Source organism: Coregonus lavaretus (assembly GCF_964263955.1).
Source record: "Coregonus lavaretus genome assembly, chromosome: 8".
NCBI lineage: Eukaryota > Metazoa > Chordata > Actinopteri > Salmoniformes > Salmonidae > Coregonus > Coregonus lavaretus.
In genome coordinates, this window is record NC_139995.1 from 8,228,035 (window position 1) to 8,248,795 (window position 20,761).

At 43.8% G+C, this 20,761-nt stretch overlaps 1 protein-coding gene across 1 annotated transcript in view; it reads right to left on the minus strand.

The window, feature by feature from the left end:
- Positions 1 to 17,984, minus strand: part of LOC311133587 (DCC-interacting protein 13-alpha-like) — a 32,217-nt gene extending 14,233 nt beyond the window's left edge. The window contains 1 exon segment of the mRNA XM_084167103.1: positions 17,833 to 17,984. Coding sequence (XP_084023229.1) covers positions 17,833 to 17,886 — 54 coding nt within the window. The 5' untranslated portion in view covers positions 17,887 to 17,984.
- Positions 17,985 to 20,761: the final 2,777 nt, after the last annotated feature.

The following is a 20,761-nucleotide window of genomic DNA, read 5'->3' on the forward strand; positions in this document are numbered from 1 at the left end:
AGTATGAAAAAAATATAAATAAATAATGTATGCACTCACTAACTGTAAGTCGCTCTGGATAAGAGTGTCTGCTAAATGACTAAAATGTAAAAATTTACTTGTCGTCTCAAAACTCAAAGCTCAAAATACATACACTACTGTTCAAAAGTTTGGAGTCACTTAGAAATGTCTTTGTTTTCGAAAGAAAAGCAATTTTTTTTGTTCCATGAATGCCTTCCAGACCTTGGATGTGAACTGGGGTCCTCGGTCAGACACTATGTCCTCTGGTACCCCGTAGTTTTTTTTAAAAAAAATTATTTTTTTATTTCACCTTTATTTAACCAGGTAAACCAGTTGAGAACAAGTTCTCATTTACAACTGCGACCTGGCCAAGATAAAGCATAGCAGTGCGATAAAAAACAAACACAGAGTTACATATGGGGTAAAACAAAACAAAGTCAAAAATACAACAGAAATACATATAATATACAGTGTGCAAATTTAGCAAGTTATGGAGGTAGGCAATAAAATAGGCTATAGTGCAAAATAATTACAATTAGTATTAACACTGGAATAATAGATGTGCAAGAGATGATGTGCAAATAGAGATACTGGGGTACAAATGAGCAAAATAGATAACAATATAGGGATGAGGTAGTTGGGCGGGCTAATTTCAGATGGGCTGTGTACAGGTGCAGTGATCGGTAAGGTGCTCTGACAACTGATGCTTAAAGTTAGTGAGGGAGATAAGTGTCTCCAGCTTCAGAGATTTTTGCAATTTGTTCCAGTCATTGGCAGCAGAGAACTGGAAGGAATTGCGGCCAAAGGAGGTGTTGGCTTTGGGGATGACCAGTGAGATATACCCGCTGGAGCGCAGACTACGGGTGGGTGTTGCTATGGTGACCAATGAGCTAAGATAAGGCGGGGATTTGCCTAGCAGTGATTTATAGATGGCCTGGAGCCAGTGGGTTTGGCGACGAATATGTAGTGAGGACCAGCCAACAAGAGCGTACAGGTCACAGTGGTGGGTATTATATGGGGCTTTGGAGACAAAAACGGATGGCACTGTGATAGACTACATCCAATTTGCTGAGTAGAGTGTTGGAGGCTATTTTGTAAATGACATCGCCGAAGTCAAGGATCGGTAGGATAGTCAGTTTTACGAGGGCATGTTTGGCAGCATGAGTGAAGGAGGCTTTGTTGCGAAATAGGAAACCGATTCTAGATTTAACTTTGGATTGGAGATTCTTAATGTGAGTCTGGAAGGAGAGTTTACAGTCTAACCAGACACCTAGGTATTTGTAGTTGTCCACATACTCTAGGTCAGACCCGTCGAGAGTAGTGATTCTAGTCGGGTGGGCGGGTGCAAGCAGCGTTCGGTTGAAGAGCATGCATTTAGTTTTACTAGTGTTTAAGAGCAGTTGGAGGCTACTGAAGGAGTGTTGTATGGAATTGAAGCTCGTTTGGAGGTTTGTTAACACAGTGTCCAATGAAGGGCCAGATGTATACAAAATGGTGTCGTCTGCGTAGAGGTGGATCTGAGAGTCACCAGCAGCAAGAGCGACGTCATTGATATACACAGAGAAAAGAGTCGGCCCAAGAATTGAACCCTGTGGCACCCCCATAGAGACTGCCATAGGTCCAGACAACAGGCCCTCCGATTTGACACATTGAACTCTATCTGAGAAGTAGTTGGTGAACCAGGCGAGGCAGTCATTTGAGAAACCAAGGCTATTTAGTCTGCCAATAAGAATGCGGTGGTTGACAGAGTCGAAAGCCTTGGCCAGGTCAATGAAAACGGCTGCACAGTACTGTCTATTATCGATCGCGGTTATAATATCGTTTAGGACCTTGAGCGTGGCTGAAGTGCACCCATGACCAGCTCGGAAACCGGATTGCATAGCGGAGAAGGTACGGTGGGATTCGAAATGGTCGGTGATCTGTTTGTTGACTTGGCTTTCAAAAACTTTTGAAAGGCAGGGCAGGATGGATATGGGTCTGTAACAGTTTGGATCTAGAGTGTCACCCCCTTTGAAGAGGGGGATGACCGCGGCAGCTTTCCAATCTCTGGGGATCTCAGACGTTACGAAAGAGAGGTTGAACAGGCTAGTAATAGGGGTTGCGACAATTTCGGCGGCTAGTTTTAGAAAGAAAGGGTCCAGATTGTCTAGCCCAGATGATTTGTAGGGGTCCAGATTTTGCAGCTCTTTTAGAACGTCAGCTGTCTGGATTTGTGTGAAGGAGAAGCGGTGGGGGCATGGGCAAGTTGCAGCGGAGGGTGCAGAGCTGGTGGCCGGGGTAGTGGTAGCCAGGTGGAAAGCATGGCCAGTCGTAGCAAAATGCTTGTTGAAATTCTCGATTATTGTAGATTTATCGGTGGTGATAGTGTTTCCTAGCCTCAGTGCAGTGGGCAGCTGGGAGGAAGTGCTCTTATTTTCCATGGACTTTACAGTGTCCCAAAACTTTTTGGAGTTAGTGCTACAGGATGCAAATTTCTGTTTGAAAAAGTTAGCCTTTGCTTTCCTAACTGCTTGTGTATATTGGTTCCTAACTTCCCTGAAAAGTTGCATATCGCGGGGGCAATTTGATGCTAATGCAGTACGCCACAGGATGTTTTTGTGCTGGTCAAGGGCAGTCAAGTCTGAGGAGAACCAGGGGCTATATCTGTTCTTAGTTCTGTATTTTTTGAATGGGGCATGTCTATTTAAGATTGAGAGGAAATTACTTTTAAAGAACAACCAGGCATCCTCTACTGACGGAATGAAATCTATATCCATCCAGGATACCTGGGCCAGGTCAATTAGGAAGGCCTGCTCGCTGAAGTGTTTTTGGGAGCGTTTGACAGTGATGAGGGGTGGTCGTTTGACCGCGGACCCGTTACGGACGCAGGCAATAAGGCAGTGATCGCTGAGATCCTGGTTGAAGACAGCGGAGGTGTATTTAGAGGGTAAGTTAGTCAGGATGATATCTATGAGGGTACCCATGTTTACGGATTTAGGGTTGAACCTGGTAGGTTCGTTGATAATTTGTGTGAGATTGAGGGCATCTAGTTTAGATTGTAGGATGGCCGGGGTGTTAAGCATATCCCAATTTAGGTCACCAAGCAGTACGAACTCTGAGGATAGATGGGGGGCAATCAATTCACATATGGTGTCCAGGGCACAGCTGGGGGCTGAGGGGGGTCTGTAGCAAGCGGCAACAGTGAGAGATTTATTTCTGGAAAGGTGGATTTTTAGAAGTAGAAGCTCAAACTGTTTGGGCACAGACCTGGATAGTATGATGGAGCTCTGCAGGCTATCTCTACAGTAGATTGCAACTCCACCCCCTTTGGCAGTTCTATCTAAACGGAAAATGTTATAGTTGGGGATGGAAATTTCAGAATTTTTGGTGGCCTTCCTAAGCCAGGATTCAGACACTGCTAGAACATCAGGGTTGGCAGAGTGTGCTAACGCAGTGAATAACTCAAACTTAGGAAGGAGGCTTCTGATATTTATGTGCAGAAAACCAAGACTTTTACGGTTACAGAAGTCAACAAATGATAGCTCCTGGGGAGTAGGAGTGATACTGGGGGCTGCAGGGCCTGGGTTAGCCTCTACATCACCAGAGGAACAGAGGAGGACTAGAATAAGGATACGACTAAAGGCTTTAAGAACTGGTCTTCTAGTGCGTTGGGTACATAGAATAAAGGGGGCAGTTCTCCGGGCGTTGTAGAAAAGATTCAGGGCATTATGTACAGAAAAGGATATGGAAGGATATGAGTACAGTTCAGGTAACCCTAAGCGTTGGGTAACAATGAAAGAGATAGCGTCATTGGAGGCATCGATTGAGCCGGTCTCGGCGTGTATGGGGGGTGGAACAAAGGAACTATATGAGGCAGTTTGAGAGGGACTAGGGGTTCTACAGTTAAATTGTATAATAAGAACTAACCCAAACAGCAATAGGCAAGGCATAATTGACATGGGAGAGAGGCATAAAGCAGTCACAGGTGTTATTAGAGAGAGCTAAGACACAACTGGAAATAGCGATAACGTTTGGGCTAAGACTAAACAGAATAAACAGGACAGGGTACCGTGTAAAGGAACAGTCCAGCAGGCATCAGCTGTGCAGCTGAGTGATCATAAGGTCCAGTGAACAGCAATATGTGAGTCCGAGAGCAGTTCAAATTGGTGCTTCAGCACAGCTAGCAGGGAGCACAGTTGTAGTTTGCGTGTGCTAGTGGGCCGGGGCTGGCAGATGGATCTTCGTGGTCGTCGCAACGGGAAGCCTGTTGAAACCACATCAGACTATTTCGTCGGCAAACCAGTCGTGTTGGATCGGCGGGGCTCCGTGTCAACACTAGGTGGTCCCGTCCGGTTGACAGAGAGGTAGATAGCCGGGAGATGGGAGATGGGCCTAGCTCAGGATGATTAGCCAGACCTCAACGTCCATTTTGTAGCAGCTAGCTGGTAGCGATGAATCCGGAGTTAAAGGTCCAGTGATTCAGTGATTCCGGCAGAAAAACTGATATGTTCTGGGTCGATAACGCGCTGTGCAGACTGTGCAGACTGGCCGAATAATAGTCCAGGCTAGAGCTGGCTGGTAGGTAGTGCAGGCCACGGACAATGGTGAAAAACCGCTAACGGTAGCAAGTAGCTAGTTAGCTGGCTACTCCCGTCCGGTAGACCTAGAGGTAGATAGCCAGGATATGAGCCTGACTCTAGGCTAGCTCGAGGCTAACTGGTGCTTGCATCGGGGGCAGTGGTGATTAGCCAAACAGCAACATCCATTCGGTTGCGGCTAGCTAGTTGCGATCCGGTGATTAATGTCCAGTGATTAAATTATTCCGGCAGAAAATCCAATGTTCTGGGTGAAATAGCAACTGTGGCTAATAGCAAGTAGCTAGTTAGCTGGCTAGCTAGTTTCAACTGGAGATTCTAGATAAAAGATAAGTCAATAATAGAATCCGTTCCACGTTGAGTGAGGCGGGTTGCAGGAAAGTATATTTTGTAGGAGGATGAAAAGTCTGATAGGAAAATATGTACGAAAAATACAAAAAAAAACAGGGTATTTACAGGCTATTTACAGACACACGACAAAAACAGGACTGCACTAGTACGCCATCTTGGAAACGCTAGTACACACTAGTACGCCATCTTGGTAGTGCCGGAAGACGTGTGTAAACAGGGCCTACGCAGTCTGCAGGGCCGTGGGGAGACCGGGCAGGGGAAGGAGGCGGCAGGCTTTGGAAAAGCGGTCCACAAGAACCAGGATGGTGGTGTTACCTTGACAGAGGGGAAGATCAGTAAGGAAATCAATACTCAGGTGGGACCATGGCCGTTGTGGAACTGGTAAAGGCTGTAACTTATCCACTGGGAGGTGCCTAGGTGCCTTACTCTGGGCGCACACCGAGCAGGAGGAGACATACACCCTCACGTCCTGAGCCAAGGTAGGCCCACCAGTACTTTCCGGTCAGGCAGCGCACTGTACGACCGATACCTGGGTGACCAGCGGAGCCGGGACGGCCCACCCTTCAACAAAGATGTGATGGGAGCTGCGACCTTGCCAAAGCCCTGGATAAACCTCTGATAGTAGTTGGCAAAGCCAATAAAGCGCTGCACCCCCTTTACCATGGTTGGAGTCGGCCAATTACACACGGCTGAAATGCGATCTCCCACCTGAGGTGGTAATGCGGTATCCGAGGAAGGAGACGGACTGTTGGAAAAACAGACACTTTTCTGTCTTGGCATAAAGGTCATGCATAACAGTCGGGCCAGCACTTTGCGAACCAGGGACACATGCTCGGCGCGCGTAGCGGAATACACCAGAATGTCATCGATGTAGACCACTACACCGCGACCAAGCATGTCCCGAAACACCTCGTTCACAAAGGACTGGAAGACGGATGAAGCATTCATCAAACCGTAAGGCATCACCAGGTATTCGTAATGCCCCGTGGTTGTGCTGAAAATGACCTGTCCATAAAGTTCCCAGCTGTGCCTGAATCGACCAGCGCCTTACTCTGGGGAACTACAAGGTAATCAGAAAAGTGGATGGCTAGGGTACAGTGTGCAGCAGAGGGCTCTGAATGAGTGTGGGTGCCGCCTCCAGACCCAAAAGGTCTCATGCCACCAGAGTGACACTGGCGCTGTCGTCCTCCGCTCTCCCGGATCGCCGCTCCACCCAGCTCGTGATCCGGGTCGGGGGGGGGGGGGGGGGGTTGGAACGGGCAGGCCCCCTCCAGGACGTCCTCTGGCCGCCAGCAGGTTGTCCAACCGGATGGCCATGTCCACCAGTTGAGTGAAGGACAACATGGTGTCCCGCGAGGCTAGCTCCCTTCGGACGTCCTCCCATAGATGGCACCGGAAGTGGTCGATGAGGGCCCGCTCGTTCCACCCGGACCCAGCTGCTAGAGTCCGGAACTCCAGGGCGAAGTCCTGCGCGGTCCTCGTCCCCTGCCTCAGGTGGACCAGCCGCTCGCCCGCCTCTCGACCCTCAGGTGGGTGATCGAAAACAGCCGGAAAGAAGCAAGCGAACTCCCCGTAGTTGTCCAACGCGGCTCCTCCTTCATTCCAGTCCGCCTTGGCCCACTCCAGGGCTTTCCCCGAGAGGCAGGAGACGAGGGCGAACACCTTCTCCCGCTCCGATGGTGCCGGGCTGATGCTGGAATAGTAAAGCTCCAGTTGGAGGAGGAATCCCTGGCAGAGAGCAGCTGTCCCGTCAAAATCCCGTGGTCGGGATATATGGATCCCTCTGGGTGCTGGGGTGTGTGTGGCTGGATCCGGTCACCCAGCTGGTCCCGACAGATTGGGTCCTCTCCTCTCCAGGCATTGGACGACCTGGAGAACCCGATCCATCGCTTCTCCCAAGCTGGCTAGCATCATCGAATGCTCCTGGACCCGTGCCACGACTCCAGGTATGCGCTCCTCTCCTGCTGACTCCATGGCGGGTGTGTGATTCTGTGATGAGTGATTTGAAGGAGTCAGGTGCAGGAGGGTAAATCACAGAATACAGAATTTATTCCGGAATACAGAGTTACGCAGAAATGCATCAAACAGTCCAGTGCGCAAAACAGGCGCACTGGAACCAAACAGGCACACAGGGAAAAATACCCCGGCAATACAAAATGGATACACAATTTTAAAATGCAATACACACAAGGACAAGGGGGCAGAGGGAACACTTATACAAGTACTGATGAGGGGATATGAACCAGGTGTGTGTAATAAACAAGACAAAACAAATGGAATGATGAGATGAGGAGCAGCAGTGGCTAGAAGGCCGGTGACGAACGCCGAAGCCTGCCCGAACCAGGAGTTAGACTTAGAGCAGCTTTGGAGGAAGTCATGACAGGAATAGATTCTATTTCTATGGCCTAATTCCACTGACACTGCTGTTCAATCAGACTGTTCTGCAACAGACAGGAAAGACTGACGAATAGCCTACAACTGTACTGTACATGTTTAGTTGTTGGATACTCTCGGTAGCTAGCTACATACAGTACAGTAGCTGATAGGGATTGGATGCCATAATATCAAATACTTATAAAATGTAAATGCATGAATGCGATAGTTTTCACTGTGCATGTGTAGCTCTCATAGACATGCCAACAACAATTTATAAAAGGCCTATTGTCAGATAGCCATCCCATCAAATCCAGTGGATTGGAGCTAGTGAAGTAGCTAGCTAGCTAGCCAGTAACCTCGTCCCGATTGTGGCGATGCTTTCCATTGCCTGTACAACATAACCATGCACATTTACATAGAAAAAAACAGCTAAGTCCCTTGTCTGTCACGAATGTTGAATAAAATTATACTGAACAAAAATATAAACGCAACATGTAAAGTGTTGGTCCCATGTTTCATGAACTGAAATAAAAGTGGTCCTCTGTAGCTCAGCTGGTAGAGCATGGCGCTTGTAATGCCAAGGTAGTGGGTTCGATCCCCGGGACCACCCATACACAAAAATTTATGCACGCATGACTGTAAGTCGCTTTGGATAAAAGCGTCTGCTAAATGGTATATTATTATTATAAAAGAGCCCAGAAATGTTCTATATGCAGAAAAAGCTTATTTCTCTTAAATGTTGTGCACAAATTTGTTTACATACCTCTTAGATTATCTTGGCAAAGGGGAAATGCTCACTAATCATCTGACAGGTGTGGCATATCAAGAAGTTGATTAAACAGCATGATCATTACACAGGTGCACCTTGAGCTGGGGACAATAAAAGGCCACTCTAAAATGTGCAGTTTTGTCACACAAGTTTTGAGGGAGCGTACAATTGGCATGCTGATTGCATGAATGTCCACCAGAGCTGTTGCCAGATAATTTAATGTTCATTTCTCTACCATAAATCGCCTCCAACGTCGTTTTAGAGAATTTGGCAGTACGTCCAACCGGCCTCACAACCGCAGACCACATGTAACCACGCCAGCCCAGGACCTCCACATCCGGCTTCTTCACCTGCGGGATCGTGAGACTAGCCACCCGGACAGCTGATGAAACTGTGGGTTTGCACAACCAAAGAATTTCTGCACAAACTGTCTGAAACCGTCTCAGGGAAGCTCATCTGCGTGCTCGTCATCCTCACCAGGGTCTTGACCTGACTGCAGTTCAGAGTCGTAACCGACTTCAGTGGGCAAATGCTCACCTTCGATGGCCACGCTGATGAAGTGTGCTCTTCACAGATGAATCCCGGTTTCAACTGTACCGGGCAGATGTCAGACATGGCGTCGTATGGCATCGCATGGGCGAGCGGTTTGCTGATGTCCATGTTGTGAACAAAGTGCCTCATGGTGGCGGTGGGGTTATGGTATGGGCTTGCATAAGCTACGGACAACGAACACAATTGCATTTTATCGAAGGCGATTTGAATGCACAGAAATAAAGTGATGAGATCCTGAGGCCCATTGTTGTGCCACTCTTCCGCCACCATGACCTCATGTTTCAGCATGATAATGCACTGCCCCATGTCACAAGGATCTGTACACAATTCCTGGAAGCTGTCCCAGTTCTTCCATGGCCTGCATACTCACCAGACATGTCACCAATTAAGCATGTTTGGGATGCTCTGGGTCGACATGTACGACAGCGTGTTCCAGTTCCCGCCAATATCCATAAACTTCGCACAGTCATTGAAGAGGAGTGGGACAACATTCCACTGGCCACAATCAACAGCCTGATCAACTCTATGCGAAGGAGATTTGTCTCGCTGCATGAGGCAAATGGTGGTCACACCAGACACTGACTGGTTTTCTGATCCGTACCCCTACTTTTTTTTTTTTTAAGGTATCTGTGACCAACAGATGCATATCTTTATTCCCAATCATATGAAATCCATAGATTAGGGCCTATCAAATTTATTTCAATTGACTGATTTCCTTATATGAACTGTAAAATCATTGAAATTGTTGCGTTTATATTTTTGTTCAGTATATATTTGAACTTACTTTGCCGATTGTGCGTAGGGTTGGTCCTTGAGCTGGTCAAAATTTGAGACAAAATATCCACAGGAAAGTATTATTAAACCGACTTCAAAACACAGGTCTCTGTGTGTAGCAATCAAGATTCTGTCTTGTGCATGTGACAGGCACAAGACGGAAGTACATGCACACAATGCATGCATACTAACTGAAGTCTTACAGGTGTATACAAGGGCGTGTTCCTCTGCTCAGAAGGTTCATTGCGCAGTCACAGTTGCCCCTCCCTCACATGCCTGCCTCACCTGGGACAACTTTAGAGATCCCTGTTTTTCTACAGTAGAAAATACTACAATAGCCACAAGGCTGTTGACAAACAAAGCAACCATTACTGCATTTTTTAAAGATAGCAGTCAACCAATTTCCTGTAGTCTTAAAATGATTAAGGGCAATTCCACGATAACAGAATTACGCTTCAACTCATTTTTTTCACTTTAAAATGTATGCCAAACAAAAACCATTGTTTTCTAAGTTTAACAAACCATACAACTCTATGCACAATGACTACTTTTAAAAATGTCCATCTTGTGCCTGTTTTTTATTGTTTTTTATTCAGTGGAAGAACTGTGCAGATGCAAACTTTGGTAACGGAATTACGGTAAAATCTCCTTCAGTGTTTTATGCGACCACGTTTTCCAAAAATATCTGCTCCGAATTAAGATTCAAAGATGTCTGCAGAAAGAATGGGGTGTCAGCTATGACATTTGAGTTTTAAATTTTTTTTGGATTTACACTAGGTAACAGAATTACGGTAACGGAATTACATCATGGGTCCCTGATCTGTACTCCACAGAAATGCATAAATATTATATAAATTATATAAATTATTATTATAATTAAATGCATAATTATTATCTCATGTTTCACAAGTGTGGACATCACAGCGCAGCACAGTAGAGTAAAGTGCAGTACGATACAGCAGAGCAGATTATACTTCAGTACAGTGCAGTAGAGTACAGTACCGTAAAGTAGAGTATAGTTCAGTACAGTACAATACTCTAATGTAAGACTTTTTGTGGTAGACCCCATTTCCATCTGTTTTTCCAGAAATCAAAGCCTTAACTTATGCCAAATGTTTAAGATATAAAATAGTTGAAAAATGTATCTATGCCTTAATTTCTCAAAAATACAGACTCTTGGCTTTCATTGGACACCCAAATTAATATGCTCCTATGAACTTTACATGTTGATGCTCATGGGTCCTTTTCGATGGAAATGCCCTTTGGCTAAACGTTTTGCTTCATGTAATAAATTGTGTTTTCAATTTCAACTTCAAATGGAGCACACTGTTAATAACATGTATTAAATCATGTTAAATAATGTTGTTAAAATAAATTGGGCTAGGCTCATGTGGCTTCTACCTGAGCACATGGCACGTGGTAATATACTGCAATTCACACCTCCCATATAGATGGTGCTAATTAGCACAACTCTCAGTGGTCAGCCCCTCTTTTAAGCTAAAAATCCCTTTGTTCTTTGAGCAGCGTTGCTGCGTGAGCTAGGATGTAGTTTCTCATGGAGTGACGTTTCGCCGCGCTCACGTGAATCATACTGGCATACAGATGTAAAAATCCTCAAAATCTGCAGTTGGCTCCCAGTCAAATTAGCCCGAAGGTTGCCTTGCTAAATCTTGTTCATTCACTTAAATTAAATACAATGACTGTTATTGCATTAGTTGGGAATGTTGTTTGAAATGTCCGATACAACATATTTCGGTGACAGTTATCAACCTACTGCATACCCCTTAAAAATATACATTTTCATGTGCAGGGTGTGCTATTAGCATGCTAACACTCATTAAGACAGACTGGTAGAATAGCTAGCATAGCTAGCCATCGCTAGCATTCACTGGTTGAAGTTGAAGTAACTTTTGAGTGTAATGGAGTTGACTGGTGACTATGACATGAATATATATCAATGGAAAGCAGGTATACCCAAACGCTCTTCAGCCCAGTTTAAACGAAAAAGGGGAAATCAGGTGCTCAACTGAGGGACTTGAAAATCCCCTGGTGGATAGTCACCAGTTCAAGTGTCCTGGGGAAGGAATGTTTTTTTGATGAATATATATAATTTACGACATTTGGACGGGAGCTATAATCGATCCAGTTAGATATATATTTTTTAAATAAACTATGCATGTCATTATTGCTTGATTTCAGGTTTGGCTGCACCGCTTTCAATGGGGAAAGATTGCTTCCGTAGGGGTTGCAGAAGATGGCGGCGAGTGCAGACGGGATTTTATCTTGCTCCGAGTAACCTTAACTTTTATTTACATTTTAGTCTTATCCAGAGCGACTTACAGGAGCAATTAGGGTTAAGTGCCTTGCTCAAGGGCACAGACAGATTTTTCACCTAGTCGGCTCGGGGATTAGAACCAGCGACCTTTCGGTTACTGGCACAACGCTCTTAACCACTAAGCTACCTGCCGCCCCATTTATCCCTCTCAAATGTACTTAAATGTAACAAAACCCGGTTTATAGTAAACACAACAGAGAACAACGCTCAGTAGACCGCTAATTTGATCTGAAACTTGGCAAAATTGAAGACAAAAATGTGCGAAAGAGCAAAGGGAGGAGAAGGAAGTTGCTAGCTCCCGAGTGGCGCAGTGGTCTAAGGCACTGCATCTCAGTGCTTGAGGCATCACTACAGACCCCCTGGTTTGATTCCAGTCTGTATCACAACCGGCCGTGATTGGGAGTCCCATAGGGCGGCGCACAATTGGCCCAGCGTCGTCCAGGTTTGGCCGGTGTAGGCCGTCATTGTAAATAAGAATTTGTTCTTAACTGACTTGCCTAGTTAAATAAAGGTACAATTAAAATAATTTAAAAAGAAACTCATACACCGGAGAGAAACCGCCACCTGACTCCTCAGGAGAAGAAATTGAGGAATCTGGACATTCGGTTGATTCAGAAACTCCAACCAATAGTCCTGCACCCAAAAAGACACAGAAAGAATTGTCTTTGCGGGAACTCCATGTCAACATAATCGATGCTGTCACTGCAAAGATAAACGAAAGAGCATATGGTCTGGAGAAAATGATACGCGAAAACACATCAAAAATTGTTGACCTCGAGACCTCTCTGAATCACGCATACGAGAGAATAGAAGAGCTTAAACGTGCAAACACTGCAACCTCTGATAAATGCACTGCACAGGAGAAGACCATTGCCGACATGCAAGAGCGCTTGTCGGAAGCAGAGCGATACCGGAGAAGGTGGGGACTACGGCTTTATGATGTCCCCGAGGACCAGGGTGAGAATGTGAAGCGAATACTAAGTGACATCTGTAACCGTGTGGCTCCGGACTTCCCCGAAGGATATATGGATATGGCTGTGGATGTCGCCCATCGTATTGGGAAGAAGCAAGATGCCATCGGCAGCCGCTCGATCATCATCCAGTTCTGCACAGCGAGAGATGCAGTTTGGAAGAAAGCAAAGGAAAGCGCCTTTCTGAAAGAGAGAAAATGTAGATTCGGTGAGGACCTGACTGCAGCAGACAAGGCAGCAAAGGCAACGTTGTGGCCTCTCGTCCCACAGGCCCGAAATCAAGGAAGGGGTGCATACTACAGGGGAATCAGAGCCTTTTTCGCCGACTGAAAATAAATTTGACCGCGTTGAATTGCTCCGCCGGTAGGCTTACAAGGTAGCCCATTCCCCACAACAAACTGAGCGTTCTGGTTTTGAATTCTGGTGTTATGGTTTACAAGTTAAGACTTATGTTAATACATATATAAAGCACCTTTTATAGAGAGGGTAGAGTTGAGATTGCATAGGATTTTCCTTTCTATTTTGTATATATGGATTTGAAGTTTATGTCAATCAATGACAGGGGGATACGAAACCTGTTGAAGAGGAAAGCTTTTTTTTTTGGATTATAGAGGATTATAATTTTTGGAAAAATCAGTGGGGCAGTGACATTTTCTTGGCCCGCGGGACTAATCATTCAGCTGGGGTTGCAATTTTAGCACACAATTTCAAATGTGTTTACTCAAATGGACACCAATGGACATTGGCTAGTAGCGGTCATCAACCACATGGACAGATTATTTGTGTTGTGTAATGTATATGGATACGCTAGGGCGGCAGGTAGCTTAGTGGGTAAGAGCGTTGTGCCAGTAACCGAAAGGTCGCTGGTTCTAATCCCCGAGCTGACTAGGTGAAAAATCTGTCGATGTGCCCTTAAGCAAGGCACTTAACCCTAATTGCTCCTGTAAGTCGCTCTGGATAAGAGCGTCTGCTAAATGACTAAAATGTAAATGTAAAATATACTGTTCTAGTCCTCCAAATAACTTCTTGAGGAAATTCTTAAAAGTCTTCTGAGAAAATATCCATCCAGTCAGATTATAGTTGGTGGGGATTTTAACATGGTTCATTATAATGAGACTGATAGATTGCCCCTTAGGCCTAACATTGGTGTGAATAAATTGGTGAATTTCTGCCAAAGCCTGGACTTAATTGACATATGGAGAGTTAAAAACCCTGGAGAGAAACAGTACACATGGAGTAATAGAGATCGTTCACTACAATCAAGAACTGACTTGTGGGTGATAACCTCTTGTCTTGAGCCCAACACTGTAGAGGTAAAAATACTGCCTGCAGTCCTGATGGGTCATATGGCTGACTGTGAGAATGTGCAGTAATGATTATAAGAAATACTCTGGTGGTTATTGGAAATTGAATAACTCATTGTTATTGCATGATGATTTTAAAAAATGTGATTAAGAATCTAATTTCTGTTTACTGGAATGTAGCTACCTCGAATGCAGAATATGGGAAATATTGGGAACTTCTGACATTTAAAATCCGCTCAGCCTGTATTACTTACGGGAAACGGCTTGCTTTAAGAAGGAGATGTGAGGTAGCTGAGCTCTCTAAGAAAATTGCTGATTTCACAGAGGTTGAGCATCTTGATCAAAAACGAAAAAGCTAAATTGAATGATTTACAGAGTCAACTAGATACATTTTATGAGGAAAAGGCTAGAGGAGCCTTCATAAGATCCAGAAAACAATGGCTTGAAAAATGTGAAAAGAACAGTAGATACTTTTTTAATTTGGAAAAGAGGAGAAGGGAACTCAACACACTTCGAAAATGTAAGATTAATGGGGTAACCTCTGAGGATAGAGAGTTTGAATCAGACTTTACCACTAAGTTTTATGAGAATATTTACTCCTTAGATAACAGTTTGAGTGACTCTAAGGATCTCCTTGATTCTATAGAGAATGTTAACTCTGTTAGTGAAGAATTCAAATCGGTCTTGTTGTGAAGATTTGGGGTTGCTCAATTAAAAAATAACAAGTCTCCGGGTTGTGATGGATTAACCACTGAATTTTACAAAACCTTCTCTGAAGGAATAGCACAATTCTTACTTGAAACCATTAAAGAGGCTATAAAGAAGGGAGAACTACCTGCCTCTCTGAAACAAGGGGTTATTACTCTTATACCTAAACCACAAAAGGATCTCTTAATTATTGATAATTGGCGTCCAATCACACTCCTAAATAACGACTACAAAATTATAGCCTCAATATTTGCGAAAAGGTTAAAGTTGTGTTTGAATGATCTGATTGATGAATGTCAATCAGGGTTTATGAAAGGGCGCCATATATCTAATAATCTGAGGCTGGTGTTAGATTTGGTTGAGTATTGTGATCTATTGGATGACTCCCCTGTTATCTTATTTTTGGATTTTCAGAAAGCATTTGATACCGCAAGTCACAATTTTATCTTTGATTGTCTTAAGCATTTGAAGTTTGGTAATTTTTTTGTTGATGCTATTAGAACTCTGTATAATGGTAGCAATAGCTGTATCAAACTCTGTCATGAAACATCCACAAGGTTTAACATTTACAAAGGAATACGACAAGGTTGTCCAATCTCACCTTTTTTATTTTTGTTAGTTTCTCAAACCTTATGCTCATTAGGTTATCAAAGTCAATTTGAAGGCATTACATTCCAGGCCAGAGAGATCAAGATATCCCAACTGGCGGATGGCACCTCACTTTTTTTTGAAAAATGTGTCACAAGCTAGATTAGCATTGGATATTCTGAAGCAGTTCTCCAAAATCTCAGGTTTGGTATTAAATCTTTCCAAATGTGAGATGTTTGTTCTGAAAGGAGCTGTCAATCCAGCAGATTTTAACATCTCTGAAAAACATACTTTAACCTACCTCGGTGTAAAGATCACCAAAAATCTTAAGGCTGTGAATGATCTTAATTTGAATCCTGTAACTGAATCGATCAAAAATACATTTTCCTCATGGTTAGGGATGGATTTAAGTCTTCAAGGGAGGGTGCTTTTATCCAAAGCTGAGGGGCTATCTATTGACATCCCCAAATCCACTTGCTGTACCTTAGATAGGCTATTGTACAACTTTGTATGGAAAAACAAGCCACGTAAAATAAAAAGAGATGTTATCACCAACAGGGTTTGTGATGGTGGTCTAAATGTCTTAGACTTCACTCTCTTTAATCACATATCAAAAGTCAACTGGGTTAAAGGGTACTCAAAAAATCCTCATAGTTTCTGGAATATTATACCTCTTTTTGTTTTTCAGAAGTTCGGAGGGCTTAATTTTTTACTACAATGTCCCTATATTGTGGGTAAACTTCCTGTGAAATTGGCAGCTTTTCACAAGCAGGCTTTAATGTGCTGGGTTTTGCTGTATAAACACAACTTTTCACCTCATAAATGTTTTATATGGAATAATGGGTCGATATTACATAGAAACAAGATGTTATTTTACTGTAACTGGTTCTCAAAATACATTGTCCTTGTCAGCCAATTAGTTAGTATTAGTGGGAATCTATTTACACAGAGAGAATTTATGGAAAGATTCAACTTTGAGGTTTAAAGCAAGGAATATGACACTGTTAAAAAAGCTATACCTAGTGGGATAAAATCTTTACTTCAGAATAATGCATATTTTAGGTTTACTAGATAAGAAATTAAATAATCATTTTTTAAGGGATATTTTCTACAGGAATTCTATTCATTCTACTATATTTTATTGGGCTTCATCGTTTGATGTAATCTGGCGCCGTGCTTGGCTCACTCCACACAAATTTATGGTGACCAATAAAGTAAAGGAGATCTCCTTTAAGTTTATCCATACATTCTACCCGTGTAATAGCCTGATGTTCTGGACTGATGTACAACTATATCTTGGCAACAAAATGCATACAACCATTGAAATATCTAAGTTTGACATGTTATTTTACTACACTGATTCCACAATTGAACGTCAGTATGTCATAAATCTCTATTTTATTAGGAAAATATTTCATACACAAATCAAAATGTATGAAGAAAAAGCCCCTTTAAAAATGTTTAAAACCAGATTTGGAAAACTAATTAATACTATTAAAACGTATACAAAAAAAAAAATTCAAAAAAAAAAATGTATTCATTAAATTATTTGTGTAATCCCTCTGGCTGTTCTGTTTTACATGTTACTGTTAAATACATTTAAAAAATAAATAATAATAATAATAATAATTTTGCTTCCGTACCCCGCTTCCGTGATTTTCGTTGAAAACGCCACTTTCCCGTGTGGACCTATTCACGGCCATTTCGCCGAAGCAGGCGGTGACTACTTCCGTCAACGGGCATATATTTTTACTGCTGGGACACTTTTTTGGGCTATGATTGGTTGTTGTGTCGCCTCACCTGAGCAGAGGAACGTGCCCATAGTTTTGCTCATGTGCCAGGTGACAGAAATTTCAGCATCAGTACAGGCGCTCCGAAAAAGTCAGGTAAATAATACTTTCTTGTGGATATTTTTTCTAAAATTTCGACCAGCTGATGAACCAACTACACAGACAACTGGTAGAGTAAGTTCAAACGTAATTTCATTCAACATTCTGGCTTGTAGAGACACTTTCCAAGTTTTAGCAGTGTTTTGTTTGACTGTATACCAAGAATTGGTATCAGTCTGATTTATTAGGCAACCTCGTCCCTAGACCGGAGAAAGTGGTGCACCCTGCCGGTAGCCAGCCAGCTAGAGTAAGGATGGTCACGTAGACTGGCAGTGGCTCATTTATGTGTTCGTTCATCATCAATGAGCATTTCACTTTAAGGTCTACACCTGTTGTATTCGGTGCATGTGGCAAATACAATTTGATTTGATCAACAAGGGTGTGACGTGTATCACTACAAAACCATTAGCGTGCATACTTTTAGCAGGTGGTGCAAAGGCCGATAATAATGTTGCATAAATAGATAATACCATTGACAGCTGGCCAAATATCATGAGGCCAGTTATCACTTTTTGAGCCATTTGACAGCTCTTGATGCTTGCTCGAGCGAGTTAGTAGGGCTGGCTGGCAGGCTTTCGCTGCGCTTTTCACGGCACAAAGACAAGAGATAAAGCTACAGGGCATAGCGTGAGATGTATTACCTGCGGACTGTCCTCGAATGTATCCTCTATCGGTAATTTATCTATTCCAGGCATGGCTATAGCTAGCTATTTCAATTAGTATCAATATGAACTGTAATCTGTCAATAAGAAACAAAATAGCTAGCCTAGATAGCTATCACTCCCACTGAATGTTTTCCCTTTACAGATAGATCCACAACACCCCAAACAGCTCCTCCCACATACGAATATGGGACACTGGGAGCGGTCGTCACTAGTTACCACAGCCACGAAGGATTCTTCTTCTTCTTCTGTGGGTTTTATTGCGGACTACAACTCAAAAAGGTGTATTGCCGCCACCAACTGGACGGGTTGAAACCAAAACAAGGTAAAACTAAATCAACCGAAATAAAATTCTACATTGACAAAACAAAACTCCCACTTCTTCCTTCTTTTAAATCTCCATATCTCCCTTCTCAGGTACCAGGGCCTGAGTTGGTGGTACGGCTTTTGGCAATATTCCATGTAACTCTTTCGCCGCTCCGCTGCAACCACAATGATTTCTATCTTCCTCAATCTTTTTTCCACCTTGGCAGTGCCATTAATCACCATTGCAATAAAGGCCACAAAGTCCACCTTTTTAACCTTTAAAATATCAGGATCCTCTTGGTGAAAGGCAACCCCTGCAGCCTGCACTGAAGGCCTATCCACCACCATGGACTCTTCAGGTGCACCACTGAAACCCTCAACCCTTTTAACGGCTGCTGCATATGAAATGCTCTGGACAGCCCTTACTTTGGCCACCTCATTCTCTTTCGCCCTCGTGGGGCATTCAAAAGATGGGGCTTCATGGTTCCCACCACAATTGCAACATGACATATTTTCATCACTCTTATAACACATGACATTATCTTTTCCACAACTTGGACATCTCGGCTTCTCCCTTCTGCAAACACTTGAAACGTGACTAAAAGCTTAACAATGATCACACTGCATTGGTCTTGGGATAAATGCTCTGACTCTATAGTTGATATACCCCAACTGCACTTGAGTAGGGAGAGACTCCATATTAAAAAACAAAAGAACAGATAGACTCTTCACTTTTTCTTTATTCACCACACGATTCATCCGACGTGCATTAATCACTCCAGGAATATTTTTTTATCTCTTCAACATCGACTTCCCACGAGACGCCAGATATTACCCCCTTGAGGGGTGCCCTGTTACGGAGAGACACACAAGACACACACGACACTTCAAACGTATCAAATCGGGGGATACGCTACACACGATCCTTCTGAGCCGCAGAAGCACAACAAATCTAAACAAGCCCGCCTCTCGTGATCCTCACAGCCTTCACTCTACCCAGCACTCTCTCCACCAGTTTTGATATCTCAAATGGATTCCTCAAGATTGGCACTTCGATCAGCTGCTCCTCATGAACAAACCTTACTCCTACAAGATCCAAAGGGACATTCTCATCACTGTACTCTACTTTGCACCATTTTCCCTTCTTCTGAACTATACTCCAAATCTCCTTGGTTCTACCACCATTACTTTCAGAATGCACTTCGTCGTCCGCTTCCGCCATCTTTCCTCCTCACAACCAGCCACGAAGTCATAATTATGGCTAAATCACTGAGTTTCTAAACCCAGAGGCGCAACATCGCGAGACTTCCCGGGAACTCTTGTGAAACAGACCATGCCGGGGTTTGAGAAGTCCCATGGGGTGGCGCACAATTGGCCCAGCGTCGTCCAGGGTAGGGGAGGGAATGGCCGGCAGGGATGTAGCTCAGTTGGTAGAGCATGGCGTTTGCAATGCCAGGGTTGTGGGTTCAATTCCCGATACATGGCCCCATCCATCCTCCCCTCAATACGGTGCAGTCGTCCTGTCCCCTTTGCAGAAAAGCAACCCCAAAGAATGATGTTTCCACCTCCATGCTTCACGGTTGGGATGGTGTTCTTGGGGTTGTACTCATCCTTCTTCTTCCTCCAAACACGGCGAGTGGAGTTTAGACCAAAAAGCTCTATTTTTGTCTCATCAGACCACATGACCTTCTCCCATTTCTCCTCTGGATCATCCAGATGGTCATTGGCAAACTTCAGACGGGCCTGGACATGCGCTGGCTTGAGCAGGGGGACCTTGCGTGCGCTGCAGGATTTTAATCCATGACGGCGTAGTGTGTTACTAATGGTTTTCTTTGAGACTGTGGTCCCAGCTCTCTTCAGGTCATTGACCAGGTCCTGCCGTGTAGTTCTGGGCTGATCCCTCACCTTCCTCATGATCATTGATGCCCCACGAGGTGAGATCTTGCATGGAGCCCCAGACCGAGGGTGATTGACCGTCATCTTGAACTTCTTCCATTTTCTAATAATTGCGCCAACAGTTGTTGCCTTCTCACCAAGCTGCTTGCCTATTGTCCTGTAGCCCATCCCAGCCTTGTGCAGGTCTACAATTTTATCCCTGATGTCCTTACACAGCTCTCTGGCCTTGGCCATTGTGGAGAGGTTGGAGTCTGTTTGATTGAGTGTGTGGACAGGTGTCTTTTATACAGGTAACGAGTTCAAACAGGTGCAGTTAATACAGGTAATGAGTGGAGAACAGGAGGGCTTCTTAAAGAAAAACTATCAGGTCTGTGAGAGCCAGAATTCTTACTGGTTGGTAGGTGATCAAATACTTATGTCATGCAATAAAATGCAAATGAATTACTTAAAAATCATACAATGTGATTTTCTGGATTTTTGTTTTAGATTCTGTCTCTCACAGTTGAAGTGTACCTATGATAAAAATTACAGACCTCTACATGCTTTGTAAGTAGGAAAACCTGCAAAATCGGCAGTGTATCAAATACTTGTTCTCCCCACTGTGTGTGTGTGTGTGTGTGTGTGTGTGTGTGTGTATATATATATATATATATATATACACAGTACCAGTCAAAAGTTTGGACACACCTACTGAGGCCGATACGTA